The following is a 13,342-nucleotide window of genomic DNA, read 5'->3' as shown; positions in this document are numbered from 1 at the left end:
TATCATTTATATAGATTTGTGTAGGTCAAAAACGCCGCGGTCCCTACACTCTCGAATCGTCTCGCCCAAGAAGCAGGCGCCACGTGTCTTAGGCAGATAAATTTCTAAAATAATCAATTAAATCAGGCAATCGTTGATGTGCGAGCAGGCGCCGCATCATTGATGTACTTCTCGACGGTGAGTTAAACAAAATTGTGATTTTTTTTTATTAAACTTCATTCCTCTGTATATCGTCAAATCTTGTAATCAAAATGTCGTCCTGTTCCCCTTGTCCAATCGAGCTATTAAACTTAAAACCTCTGTATGCCGTGGTCAAATCTCTATATAAAAGGGAAATTTGTGAATGTGTGTCTGTTTGAAATGTTTAGCATACTTCCCGACATGCAACAAATTTGAAATTTGGCATGTGGGTAGCTTCCAGACTGTACACAATGTAAAAAGTATAAAAATAGACTTTTGTATTCTGGGGGGGGCGGGGGGGGGCGCAATAATGGATATATTTTGGACGGCAAGTGAGCGGTGACGTCACATCTGTGATGTCACCTGCATGCGGCAGCGTCACGCAGTGTGCCTGCTGACGTCACGCAACCCCACCCTCCGCGTAGGCCGTTGTATTAATCCCAGACAATAATCCAAGTCTCGGGCGAAGCCGGGTAGTGAAACTAGTCTTGTAATAAAAATGTCCAGTTCCCGTTGTCCAATCGATCCCAACTTTAGCACACATACTCAGATCCAGACACAATGCATGACTGAGTCAAAATCAGGATCAATTAATCAATTGCTGGCCTCGTTTAAAGCAATCAATATTTTGTATGGAAACCTTATTTGACAAGTGCTTTGCGAACACGTTTTGGATGTTAATACCAACGTAGGAGTCGAGAGTTCGAAACTCTCCTGGAACTATTTCTTATGTTTTTACTTATTTAAGGTCAACAGTCACATTCAATGCTTTGGTGTCTTTACAAAAGTTGATTATGATGTAGTGCATCCAACGGGACAATGCATGGAGAGGGTCCGTGATATCATTTTTGCACTAACCCCATTTAAAGCGAGCTTTTAACATTTATATTGATGTTTTTTTCCATTTCAAAATTAAGCTGCTTGTGGTGGACAATTCGTGGTGGACAATTCGTTCAGTGTTGCCCTTTTCAATACATTCTGCAATCAAATCTGTGAAATCGGCACCAAACGCTGCTATCCAAATAATATTTACAGAGTACGAGGTAATGAAAATGCATTGCACTATCTACCAACCGAATTGTCATCAAAGCAAACATTGCAAATGTGTTCACGTTGCAAGCCACACATCAGCAGTAACAATAGAGCTGCACCGCCAAAAGCTCACTGGAATAATTTGGATCCTGGTGAAATTCCAGATGTGATTCGAGTCTTACCACAGCCAGAGCAACGTCTATTATCAAGAGTTATACCTTTTGCAAACATCATCAAATTCACTGGAGTATTCGGTCAATATGGCTTCCGTGGACAGGCAGTGCTCTTTGCTATGCTTTGAAGTTTAGTGACACACTTCCACGAGCAACGGCTAATACTGGAATGGTTGTCATCACAGAACATCTTGAAAATCTCAACATCACATGTACATTCTCTATGCATCGTGAACAGGTTTACAATGCGCTCAACTGGCTAATTCGAAACAAACCACTTTATCGGGATGTAACAATCAATGAAGAAGCAAACATCGCTGATGTACATTCAATTGCTATTCCTGCGCAACAACCAGTGGGGCAAAATCAGCGGCAAGAACCTGCAAATGCTGACATGCTAATCAATGAAAGATCTAGATTTGTTTGCGCTGCATGGCATCAAGCAAATGAAGATGTGTTTACATGGGCCAATGCAGGTGTTCAATGTTGTGCATTGGTGTTGGCAAATATTGTAGGAGCTGCTATACTGCCACCAAGCATATGGACCACAAGCACATTAAACGTGAACTTGATTGCGGGTGATGAAATGTATGAAACCATTCGATTGGCCAAACTTGCGAATCTAGGATATCCAATGATAGCGAACAGATATCTGGAAGTCAAACATTTTGATGCAAAAAGAAACGACTTCATTATGTTCAACAACTCATTCTCAGTAGCCTATGATGATGAAACACTACTCGTTGGAAGTCTACAAGACTCAGTCAATGAAGGCGATTCACAAGGGATCACTTTGGGCGATGCATTTAATGATTTGTTCACAAATCATCAGGCTGGCGTACTAATAACAGGATCGAAATCACTTGGAATTATGCGTTACGATTACAAATACTACTTCACTGATTCACATTCATGTGGTTAGAAAGGTGCACCGGCAGGCAATGGCAGAGCATGCATAATTGAGTGTGACACAATTGAAGAACTTGAACGAATCTGCAGATGATCAACAGGATCAAGAAATGTTCAATTCACCATCAACTTCATAGATGTTCATCCGAAAAATGATATTGTCAATCCAGGAATGTGAGGAGAAGAAGAAGAAGAAGATGCATCACCACATCTGCGAGAGGAAATGCAAGAAACTATGGCAGCACAAGCGGAATCGATGCCCGTATAAACATCATTCATGGCTTCCATAGATTGTGATCAGCCACATGTGGTGGACGAATACGAAGTCTGTGATAATACTCACGAAATAAGGCCTAAAACAACCAACAACATTGCCAACAAAGCACATGATTTGAAAGTTGAAGAGTTTGCATGGTTCTAACTCTTCCCAAAAGGAAGCAATGGACTCAAAGACCTAAGACCTGTCATGATCACTCCATTGGACTATTTTCAATTCAGAATTGTGGGTAGTCATACACCATTTCAACGAAACGACTACCTCTTCTATGCATTATCAATGTTCGAGGATTATCACATCCAATCTAACATCTCAGCTTGTGGAAAGAAGGTTCAAGAACAACATGGTAAAGTAGAAGATCTTCACCTCTACTTTAAGAACCTTCGAGGATTAGCTTCATATTGGCAAACAATGCTGAATGAATTGATCGGATAAATACGTTCAATAGGACCACCAACATACTTCGGGACATTCCATTGCAATTATTTGAATTGGATTGATATGCGCAAGGCACTCTTAATAGCTGATGGAAGACCCGATGAAGATCAAAATGAACTCAACATATAGGCCACACAACGATTGATCGAACAGTATCCTGTCATAGTCACTCGACACTTCATGATTCGATTTAACGCACTTATGAAATTCTTGACAAATAATCATAAAGCATTTGGTGGTCGATTGAAGGATTACTGGTGGCGAATCGAGTTCCAAAAACGTGGAAGTCCACATCTACGTAGACGTGCTCGTGTGGATAGACGATCATCCCTCATTCAATACACCTGAGGGAACCAACAAAATTGATTAAGTGTGCACAGCAAAAAATCCGGACGACACTTCTGAGCTATATGAGCTTGTGCAAAAGTGTCAGGTTCACTATCGTACAAACACAAGCAAGGAGAATGATGACGACTCATCAATATCGTGCCGCTTCAAATTTCCACGACAAGTTTGTGCTGAAACCCGCATCGTCTCTTAAAACATCTGATGATTTCATTAGCAATGGTGGTCGAATATGCTTGCTGAAGCGAAGATACGAAGACTGATGGATTAACAATTACAATCCTACACTACTCAACCTCTGCAAAGGAAATATGGACATCCAGCCATGCGGATCAAATTAGTCAATCGCGTACTACATTGAAAAGTACATTGCAAAATCTGAACCTACAGAGCTTTCCCCAGGAATCCGACAAGCAATATGGCAAATTCGACTTGAAGAAAATTATGTGTTGTGCAAACTGTTCAAGATCTGCATGAGAATAATGAAATAGCGACAGGTTTGAGCTAGTGAATGTGTATTCCGATTGTCATCTCAAACTTCGAGCGAGTTCAAGAAAATGTGTCTTCCTCAATACTCGACAACACGAGCAGCCATGCAGAGTGCTGAGATTCAATGAACAAGGTCAGGCATCTGGATGTTGAGATTCAATGAACAAGGTCAGGCATCTGGATATTGCGCCAACATCTTTGAACGATACGAAAGCGTCCTTTGCAATATCAAAATATCTGCTTGGTAGAGTTTGCAAAGTTGTTAGAACCACATTACGCAAAAGCACAAGACGATATTCAAGTTAATATCGATTAAGGTGCATATGAAGAGATAGAAAACTGCAAGAGGAAGAGAGATCATCACGCTCACTGATAGAACACAAATGCTGAAAAGAACTGTTACAGCAGTTGCTAGAGTGCCATAACTTGGGCTTGCAACAGATCATGAAAACTACTATTCTCGCCTTCTGGTTCAATACAAACCATACAGAAGTTAACAAGAGCTATTGCAAGGATTTGATACTGCAAAGGAAGCATTTCTGGCAAATGAACAACAGCTCAAACAGATGAGTGACCATATGCAAGTGCATCGTGAACGTGTCACGGAAAACTGGAGAACGCATTACATCAAGTTCATGCACTCAACAATCTCAAAGAAGCTGTACCAGTTCAAATTGAAGATGACGAAGAAGAGGTGGCAGATGTGCCAATGGATGAAAAACAATTCCAATCGGCACGTACAGCAATGAATGTAGGACCAGAGGAAATGTTTCGACTGGTCGCAAAAAGCATTAACATACATTTGCATGAAGACCCTGAGAGTGAAGACTCTCGTGAACACTTAAGAGTCTTCATCACTGGTCGAGCTGGAGTGGCCAAAACATTCCTACTTAAATTGTTGAAATATTAAATCAATCGTTGCTTTGCAAAGAAAGCTGTCATAGTGTGTACGTTAACTGAAGTCGCTGTGCGCCTTATCGGTGGATCAACTATTCATTCCACATTCAAATTGCCTGTTCAAAGAGATGGTTGAAGCGCTACCATGTCACCATTAACCCGACATTACAATGGAAGGACATTGAATGCATCATCATCGATGACATATCAATGGTCTCATATCAGATGCTATGCATGATTGAAATGCGTCTTCGACAGCTGAAGAATAAATATGATACATTTTTCGGTGGTATCAATGTCTTGTTCTTTGGCGATTTTATGCAACTTTCTCCAGTTAGACCAAAAAACACAACTGTCACTCCAATATATGGTCAGCCAGAACATCTACAACCAGCCACGAATCGATGGAGATTATTCACACTGTGCGAGCTTAAAGCAAATATGAGAGAGCAAGGTGATAATACGTTCATCACTGTATTGGATGCACTGCGAGTTGAAGAAATGAGAGCTGAGCATTTCGCAGTATTGGAAAGCAGACGTCTTCAACAACTAATTGGAGAGTTTGCCATAGATAAAGCTCTGTGAATCTATCCAACGAAGAATCAAGTTAATGCTCATAATGAAGCAGTGCTTCAATACTTCAGAGCTCTTAAGACCCCTATGTACACAACAATAGCACAAGATCAATTAGTGGATGCCGCAAGAAATGTTGAAAATATCGAAATAAACACAATCATTCCAAAGGACATCAATAAGACTGGAGGCTTTCCACGTGAATTGCTAATATTTATAGGAGCCAAAGTCATGTTAAGATCCAACATTGATTGTTGGATATATCCTAAAAATCACTTGCCCTATTCCTAGTCGTGCGCAATTGCACCAAAGACAAATATCTGAAACCGTTGCAATAGACTTTGGCAAGGACGACACACACCAAATTAAGTCGAAATCAGTTCAGTTCCCTGCTACTCGTGGCTATGGTACAGCTGAACGAAGAATGCTGCCACTAATTATATCGTGGCCATCGACACTGCACAAAATGCAAGGATGTACAGTGGATCATGCAGTCGTGTACTTGGGATCAAAGCTCTTAGAAGCAGGTCGCGCATATGTTGCCTTAAGTTGTGTTCGCTCGCTGGATGGACTTCCAATTTAAGATTTGGACAACCTAAAACTAACCGGAAAGACACCATGCTATAATGAAGTGTTACCAAAAATTTATAACATTAAAATTATCAACCAAGTTACTCGATTTGTGTCTCAACATTTTACACACACAAATATGGTTAAGTACATTGCAAACAACATCAAGGCAATGTATCCAGTTAAGAACAGTGCTCTCGGATCACACTATAAAAGGTAAGGTCCACAAAAGAAGTAGACTTAGTCTTAGACTGAGTCTATTTTTTGCAAGTATTTCTAAAAAGTATCAAACAATATTCCTTGTGAAAAATCGTTAAAATTAAGACAAAAAATTGAAAAATAAACTCCTTAAAAACATTTATTTAAAACAACGGTTTTCTTTTAAAGTGCACTCAAAAGTAAAAAAATAGCTTTTTTTCAGCCGTCACCAGCTGATCAGATTATTATTTTACATTTGTAACTAAAAATAAAACCGTGGGGCGCTCCTTTAATATCACTATTATCCTAATCGATGACCAAGAATAGCTAACGATAATTATCAACACATGGTAGTCAATAGCATGACAAAATACTATCAGATTTCCAATTATATAGCAGGGCTATCTCTATTTGCTCCTACCAATCTCATGATGGTACTTTGTTGGTTTAGATGCCTCTATGTGTTAGTAGCACGTATGGAATCATCAAAACTATTCCATGCTAAAATTATAATATTTAGCTTTTGAGGAGTTGGAACTAAGTATAATATGAAATGGGCTTGTAGCGTTCCTTTGTAAACTAAAGGCTCACAATATGAAGGGAGTGGTATCTGATATCACTAGAAAAGGTTAGGTGCAATGTAGAACATGCATGATATGGAATTTCACGTATAAATAATAAAAGGACTAGTCTTAAATTCTAATACAAAGTTCACCATTCATCTAAAAATCTCGAAGAGCAAATTTTATTGATCAAAAGTTAAAACTTCACAACATAATAAGTATTTGAAGCAATTGAAACGCACATGTCGACTTGATTATGATAGGAACATGAACAAATGCATAAACAGTAGCTAAAATAATTACAATTACAAATACTTGACAAATACCTTCAACATAATTTGAACCAAATCTTCTACGTTTTTATTATATTATCGGATAAAGCAAACATCGATTGCATTACCTATATATAGTAATTACATGTACATGTCATTTATGTACTTAACTTCCCTTCGACTAATATACTCTGACCAATAATAGAAGTTGCCATAGGAAATTGAGAAAACAAATGGGCTTAGGTATACTTTGGATCACTTTGCAGTCAACTGTTCTTACATAAAATATTTAAATATACTTTTTTTTAAAAACACGCTTTAATGAAATGTCCTGTCCGAGCAGCCCCTCCCCCTTCCCCCTTCGCCCCTCCCCTCCTCCCACATCCCCCGCCCCTCGGCGTGGCTCCCCGAGGCTCGCCTTAACGTAAGGGACCGTGGCGATTTACAGCCAACGTGAGTTGAGCGTGGACAATTGAATCATGGGGTCCCGCAAAAAATCAGGTGAAAAATAATTATTATTTTTCAGTCCGCCCACTCGTGATCCCGCAAAGACACCGCCTGTTGGTGCCAACAAGCGCCAGCAGGCGGCGATCAACACGACGGGCGCCACCCCACCGGCCAAACGCAAGCCCCGGGGGGCGTCCGCCGCAGTCGCGCGCGGCGACGACGCCCTCCGGTCAGCCGTCGATCCTCAGCTTCTTTGCCAAGGCGAGCCCACCCCCCAGGCAGTGAATTTAACGTGTTTATGTAATTTTTCAACTTTTTACGAAACTTAGTGCCCCGAGTAGCTCTCGACGAGGCCAATCGATTGACCACTAGTTTTGTTGTTGTCGGTAAGGCGAGACTCGTGTCGCTACGCGGTTTTTCCCACCCCGGGGAAGGGATGGGACCCCGGGGTCCCGCCAATTGCTTCAATTAGAGCCGTAAAAATATTGTTTTAAAAGATATATTTTTAATTTTAATGATATAATACCAAGCTTGCAGTCGATACATTGGGAAGACGGTTGAAATTGAGTTACAAGATTTTCGGATTCAACACAGAGTAAGTTAAATAAAAGCATATAAAATGTTTACAAATATTTCGATTTAAAGCTTTCGTGACTGCAATGATTCATCTTCTTTGGTTCTTTCGGTAAAGTCACGTAGAATGAGAATAAAATAATAAATTGATAAAATAAAATAACACAATAATATTCTCACGACGTTTCGGCCACAACACAAGCGGCCTTCATCAGGTGAAGGGAGCGAGACTGTCTGGTAGGACAGCGCTGGAGTGTCCTACCAGACAGTCTCGCTCCCTTCACCTGATGAAGGCCGCTTGTGTTGTGGCCGAAACGTCGTGAGAATATTATTGTGTTATTTTATTTTATCAATTTATTATTTTATTCTCATTCTACGTGACTTTACCGAAAGAACCAAAGAAGATGTTTACAAATATGTTTTGGATTTTTTTTATCGTAGAATATAGTGTTGTCATCAGTATGACATAGGTATTTCAAGTTTGCAGTCGATAGCACATTGGGAAGTGGGTAAAAATTGAGTTACAATAATTTTTACTGGTAGGAACCGCCTGGTTGGGGCTGGGTGGGGAGGGGCTGGTCACCCCGTGGTGCCCTTATAAAGCTAAACGTTTAACCTACTCACGCCGGCTTGTGCCCGCCCTCACAGTCGGGAATATTTGCGGAATACACCACGCCGCCGTTGACCCTGGCCATTGACCGAGCAACCCAACGTTCCTACCAGCTCCCTCCGCAGGAATGTTTTTGGAGGATACAACAGACGGAGTGAGTTAAATAAAAGCGTGTAAATGTAAATAAATAAATAAACAGTTCAACACGGATTCGAGTAGAAAGAGCTACTAATACGGAATTAATAATTATACTTAAAACACTTGTAAATGTTCTACACTTCATCGCAAAGTTAAATGACATCATTATCTATATTTTCCCTTCTACTAAAAATGATTGGAAATCATGATTGGAAATCATTTTTGACTGGAAATCATTTTACATACATTCTATCATACAAATACACTTTTATCAAACTCAAAAAATTGTAAAGCAACTAATATATGCATCAAAATATTCAAGGAGCACCCCACGGTTTTATTTTTTTGTTACAAATGTTAAATAATATTCTGATCAGCTGATGACGGCTGAAAAAAAGAAATGTTTTACTTTTGAGTGCACTTTAAAAGAAAACCGTTGTTTTTATAAAATGTTTTTAAAGGAGTTTACTTGTATTAAAACAACACACTTTTTTTTGTCTTGAGTTACAGGTGGACGTTATTGCTCTTAGTTCCCCAAGGGAACATATATCAAATGACTTCCACAACAGGGACACCACGATCCTCTGGAGGCATCGGCAAGGACAAACATTAGATTCCCCCCCCCCAGCCCTCGACAGACTGACTGTTGGGGCAAGTATTGTTGGTGAGTACCTTTAGAGGCCAACACAGCACAAGAATGGGTGGCTAGTAAGCACCTCGCAAGGTTGTCTTTATCCCACCAATGCAGACGTTTACAGACCACACCAGGTACTCATGGAAGGCTAAGTCGAGTTAGGGGAGGCGCAGGACTGGTTCAGATATTCGTCACCGACGTTGGCTTTGAGCAGGAATCAAACTCGGGTCACCGAGTTCGAAATGCAGTGCGCTAACCACTGATCCCCAAAGCAAGTACGGGGACATACATACACGTGGTGGAAGAGAGATGCGGGTGTTTTCATGGCACAGACATATCACTTCAACACTAGGGCTGTAATGCAGTTCCCACTTCAAAGCACAGCGGTTGACATTGCAAAGCATTATTTTCTCATTTCAATTCTTAGGGCTGTACACAAACACGACAGACATTTTTTTTACGCTTTTAATCACTCCAAAATAACTCGCACAGACGCGAAATAAATCAACGCGAAACACAACTGGGCCAAACGTTACACTTTATTCAATTTCTTGTTCTTTAATATAATTTAGTTTGGTTATCACAACAATTACATAATGTACAACTGAACTGACGATGTCGGCTCGTGGCGGCTACATCTGGGAGTGTCGAGAAACATTGAACCTCGAGAGAGAAAAGTGTCGCGGATGCTGCGACCACATGGAGGGTCACGCCGGGCAGAAATGATGCCGCGGGTTCAGCGCAACTCAAAACCTAAAAAGGGTCGGGGGCACCCAAGCGGACGCTGCCACGCGTGTGCGCATGAGCAACAAACATCCAATTCGGCATTGTACAGAGCCAAATAACGCCAATGAGTGCACAGCGGGATGTCGGCAGCAGGTGAGCTGCACTGGAGCAGAGGTTCCGTGCTTCTGGCTCGGCCGGGTGGGAGCCTCCTGCCGCCTTTGCCACGCTGGTGTTTGTGGGAGGGAATGAGCCGCGCGAGTGAACGGAAGAGGGGATGCATGGTGGCGTGGTTACCGATGCCTGCAGCTGATGATTCACAAAACAAAAAACTCACTTTACCATCCTTTATTTCACCAGTGAAAGCCAATGAGATTCATGACCTCTGTTCCACGAAGAGTGCCCGGAGTGGCTTAAGTTATAAAAAAAAAGAACAGGTATTGCAATGTTCCTTCGTTTGTCTCTCTTTTGTTTATCTCTCTCTCAAAATGAGTTGGGTTTATTTTGAAATAAATCTTGAAAATGTCACCGGGAAAAAAATTACCAAGCAGCTGCAAGAATGGAACCGTTCACTCCGTTGAAAGTGGCTCTGTGGCGAGTGCGCCGACGCAGCTTTTACGGAGGGCCACGCACGCACTTCAACGCAACACTAAAGAGGCAATCTCCCGCAACTGTGCATCAGAATTTTTGCTTACACTTTACAACAACAAATCATCCAAAAGGAAATAAGCACAAGTTGGAGAAAAACATCGGTGTGGCAATAATTCAACACCGACATTTCCCAGAGGTGTCCAATGGAACAAAATGTTGACTTATTTTTTTCACCTATCTTTAGGTTAACGTGGAGGCTGTCGATCACTCACTGCAACCGGTGCGGAGTTGCACTCAGGACTGCCCCACTGTGCTCTTGTGCACTACTCGGCAGGTTTGGATGGATTTGATCAGTCTTACTTTAATTCCAACACCCACTGTGCTGTTTGTTTCTCGCCCGATGTTCAAAGGAAAATATTCAAATTGTGGTTTGATGCCGAGAGGCACAAGATAAACTCAGCGTATTAAACATAGTTCTACCCGACAGCGCAGGGATGAACCCATGTGATTAGATGTTAACATGCTGTCCCGTGCCTACATCTTTACAACACCTTGATAACACCATTATTAACATAAAAAAGTATAAGTGTCTCCAACCAGCATCGAAGGAATTACGCGATAGATCACAGAGTGCAGCACCAATCTTTGAATGGATGTGAATCCTTAAAAAAAGGGGGCCCTTTTACCATAAAATATACCTGTGATGACTTGATGGGACACATTTTTTTTACTTTCGTGATTTTCTCAAATGTAGTGCCTGCAGAACCCATGCCATGTTGAGCTGTGTATATGGTGTGGGAATTTTCTAAGCATATAAACAAATCGAGGAAAACCTTGCCCCCCACCCCCAAAAAAAATGCCAAACACAAAGAAATCGGACACACAAAATAAGCAACGCAGCTAACGATGAAATGGACCATCATGCAAAAAAGAGAATGTCCACATGGGCATGTTATTAAGCAGCAGGAGCCATTGCTGGAGAACAAAAAAAACGTTTCAAAGAATTGCAGCTGGCTGCCGAGCAAAACATTTGCAAACTAATCCCACGCAGATTGTTGCGGCGTCTGCGCGTGACAACGCTGCTGCGTCACAGCATGCAAATTTAGGTCGCGCGCCTGTGCAGCTGAAACTGCGACGGTAGGAACCGCGAAACCACTCTCAACGAGTGGGTGCGGCACGTGCACCGCCAGAGGATGTTGCTTTGCAGTCATTTTAAATGCCTGGAGAGTGGCAGCGCTGGATACTGGAGATTTCCGCTGAATTTGAGCGACCAGAAAAGCTCCTTCTGCTGGGCAGCGACTCCCACCAGCATCACCTGCGCGAGTCGACTTTAATACTGAATCTGCGGCATCGAATCTCATTGGCGTCTCAGCAGTATTGGCTGTTCATGTTATCAGACGTTATATATATTTGTTAAACTCTTGCATATAATGTTGAAATAAACCTTTTTCAAAATACAAAAATAAAATGGCAGAAATGTAATGATGCAATACAACAACCAAGTGTTCTACGGCAAGGACAATATGAACTTGTGCATTTAGTGAGAACAAAAGGGGCTCCTTTAAAAAGTAAGTTCTGTGTGCTGGGTCATGGTAATTGAACGTGTTCGTGGCGTGTGTGCTCCTTGTTTCGATCGCCACGCAAGCAGCCACACAGGCCGTCGTCCTCAGGTGAGGACGACGGCCTGTGTGGCGATCGAAACGACGTGATCTATTATTGTTTTTCTACGTGACTTTACCGAAAGAACCAAAGAGTATGGACTCCTTGTATACATTTACTCGTTTCGATCCCGCGTGTGGTTTTACACGTGCATAAGAGTGTGCGCGCGTGTGGGTCTTCACCCTGGCCAGGTCGCTCTGCGCTAGTGTGAGCTGGCCCTCTCTAGGGAGCTGGCCCTCTCCATGGGGGCCAGCTCCTTTTAACGGTACCAGAACGGCCTCAATCGATACCCTTTGCTGGGGCCGTGGCCAAGCCTGGCCAAGGTAGCCTGGGCCTGCTGGTGGCTGGGGAACACCGCCACTACTTTGTAGTTGGAGGCCAGGTTCGGGTCATGCCGGTCTGCCACGTCCTGCTGCTGCTGCTGGTGCCCCTTGCTGCCGCCGTGCCTCTGGGTGGGCTCGGTGCCCGTGTGGGGCTTCACCTCGCTCTTGCCGTGCCCCTGGCTGCTTGTGTCGGGGTACGCGCCATTCCCCTGGAACGCGCTCACAGCGTTGGTGTCCGCGTGCTTGGACGCCGTCGCTGGGTTCGCCTTCCGGTGCGCATTCGGCTGCGATGGCACGGCGGCGGCACCACGCGTGGAGGCCTCGCTCGATTCCCAGTGCGGCGTGCAGTCCCTGGCTGGCGCCTCCCACTGAGGCTTAGTCACGTCACTGGCGGCGCCGGAGTGTCTGTTGGGACGAATGGCGGTGGCCACTACGTCATCCGACGTGGCGTCCCTGAACCAGTGCAGCTCACCACCGGCGGCCGAGAGCTTGCTGAGGAGCGAGTCAACCTCGGAGCGATAGATCCCAGCCGGCAGGTCGGTCACCTCCAGCGTGGCACCCCCGCCCAGCACTGCTGTGCGGGCCGTCACAACATCGACATCTGTCAACACGCGAGTGCTCCCCTGCCCCTCCCCCTGCTCCCCCGCCCCCCCTGCTCTCACACAAAGGCCAATGGCGTCCCTTTAAAATGGTATTCTAATAGGCATGTATCGATCCAATGCCCAGCG

General features: G+C 43.1%; 1 protein-coding gene across 9 annotated transcripts in view; it reads right to left on the bottom strand.

The window, feature by feature from the left end:
• Positions 1–9,839: 9,839 nt before the first annotated feature.
• The window catches only part of LOC116946776 (cAMP-regulated phosphoprotein 21-like), a 77,397-nt gene continuing 73,894 nt past the window's right edge, over positions 9,840–13,342 (bottom strand). For 8 of the 9 annotated variants that reach the window (XM_032961992.2, XM_032961952.2, XM_076070259.1 and 5 more), the window contains one exon: positions 9,840–13,188. In XM_032961992.2, coding sequence (XP_032817883.2) covers positions 12,551–13,188 — 638 coding nt within the window. In that variant the 3' untranslated portion in view covers positions 9,840–12,550. The remainder of the gene's footprint in view (positions 13,189–13,342) is intronic. The other variant, XM_032962006.2, reaches the window with a different exon arrangement.

This window comes from Petromyzon marinus, chromosome 2 (assembly GCF_048934315.1).
Source record: "Petromyzon marinus isolate PM22_M1 ecotype Great Lakes invasive population chromosome 2, UKy_Petmar_22M1.pri1.0, whole genome shotgun sequence".
Lineage (NCBI taxonomy): Eukaryota > Metazoa > Chordata > Hyperoartia > Petromyzontiformes > Petromyzontidae > Petromyzon > Petromyzon marinus.
Note: the sequence above shows the minus strand (reverse complement) of the source record. Positions and strands in the feature narration are given on the sequence as shown.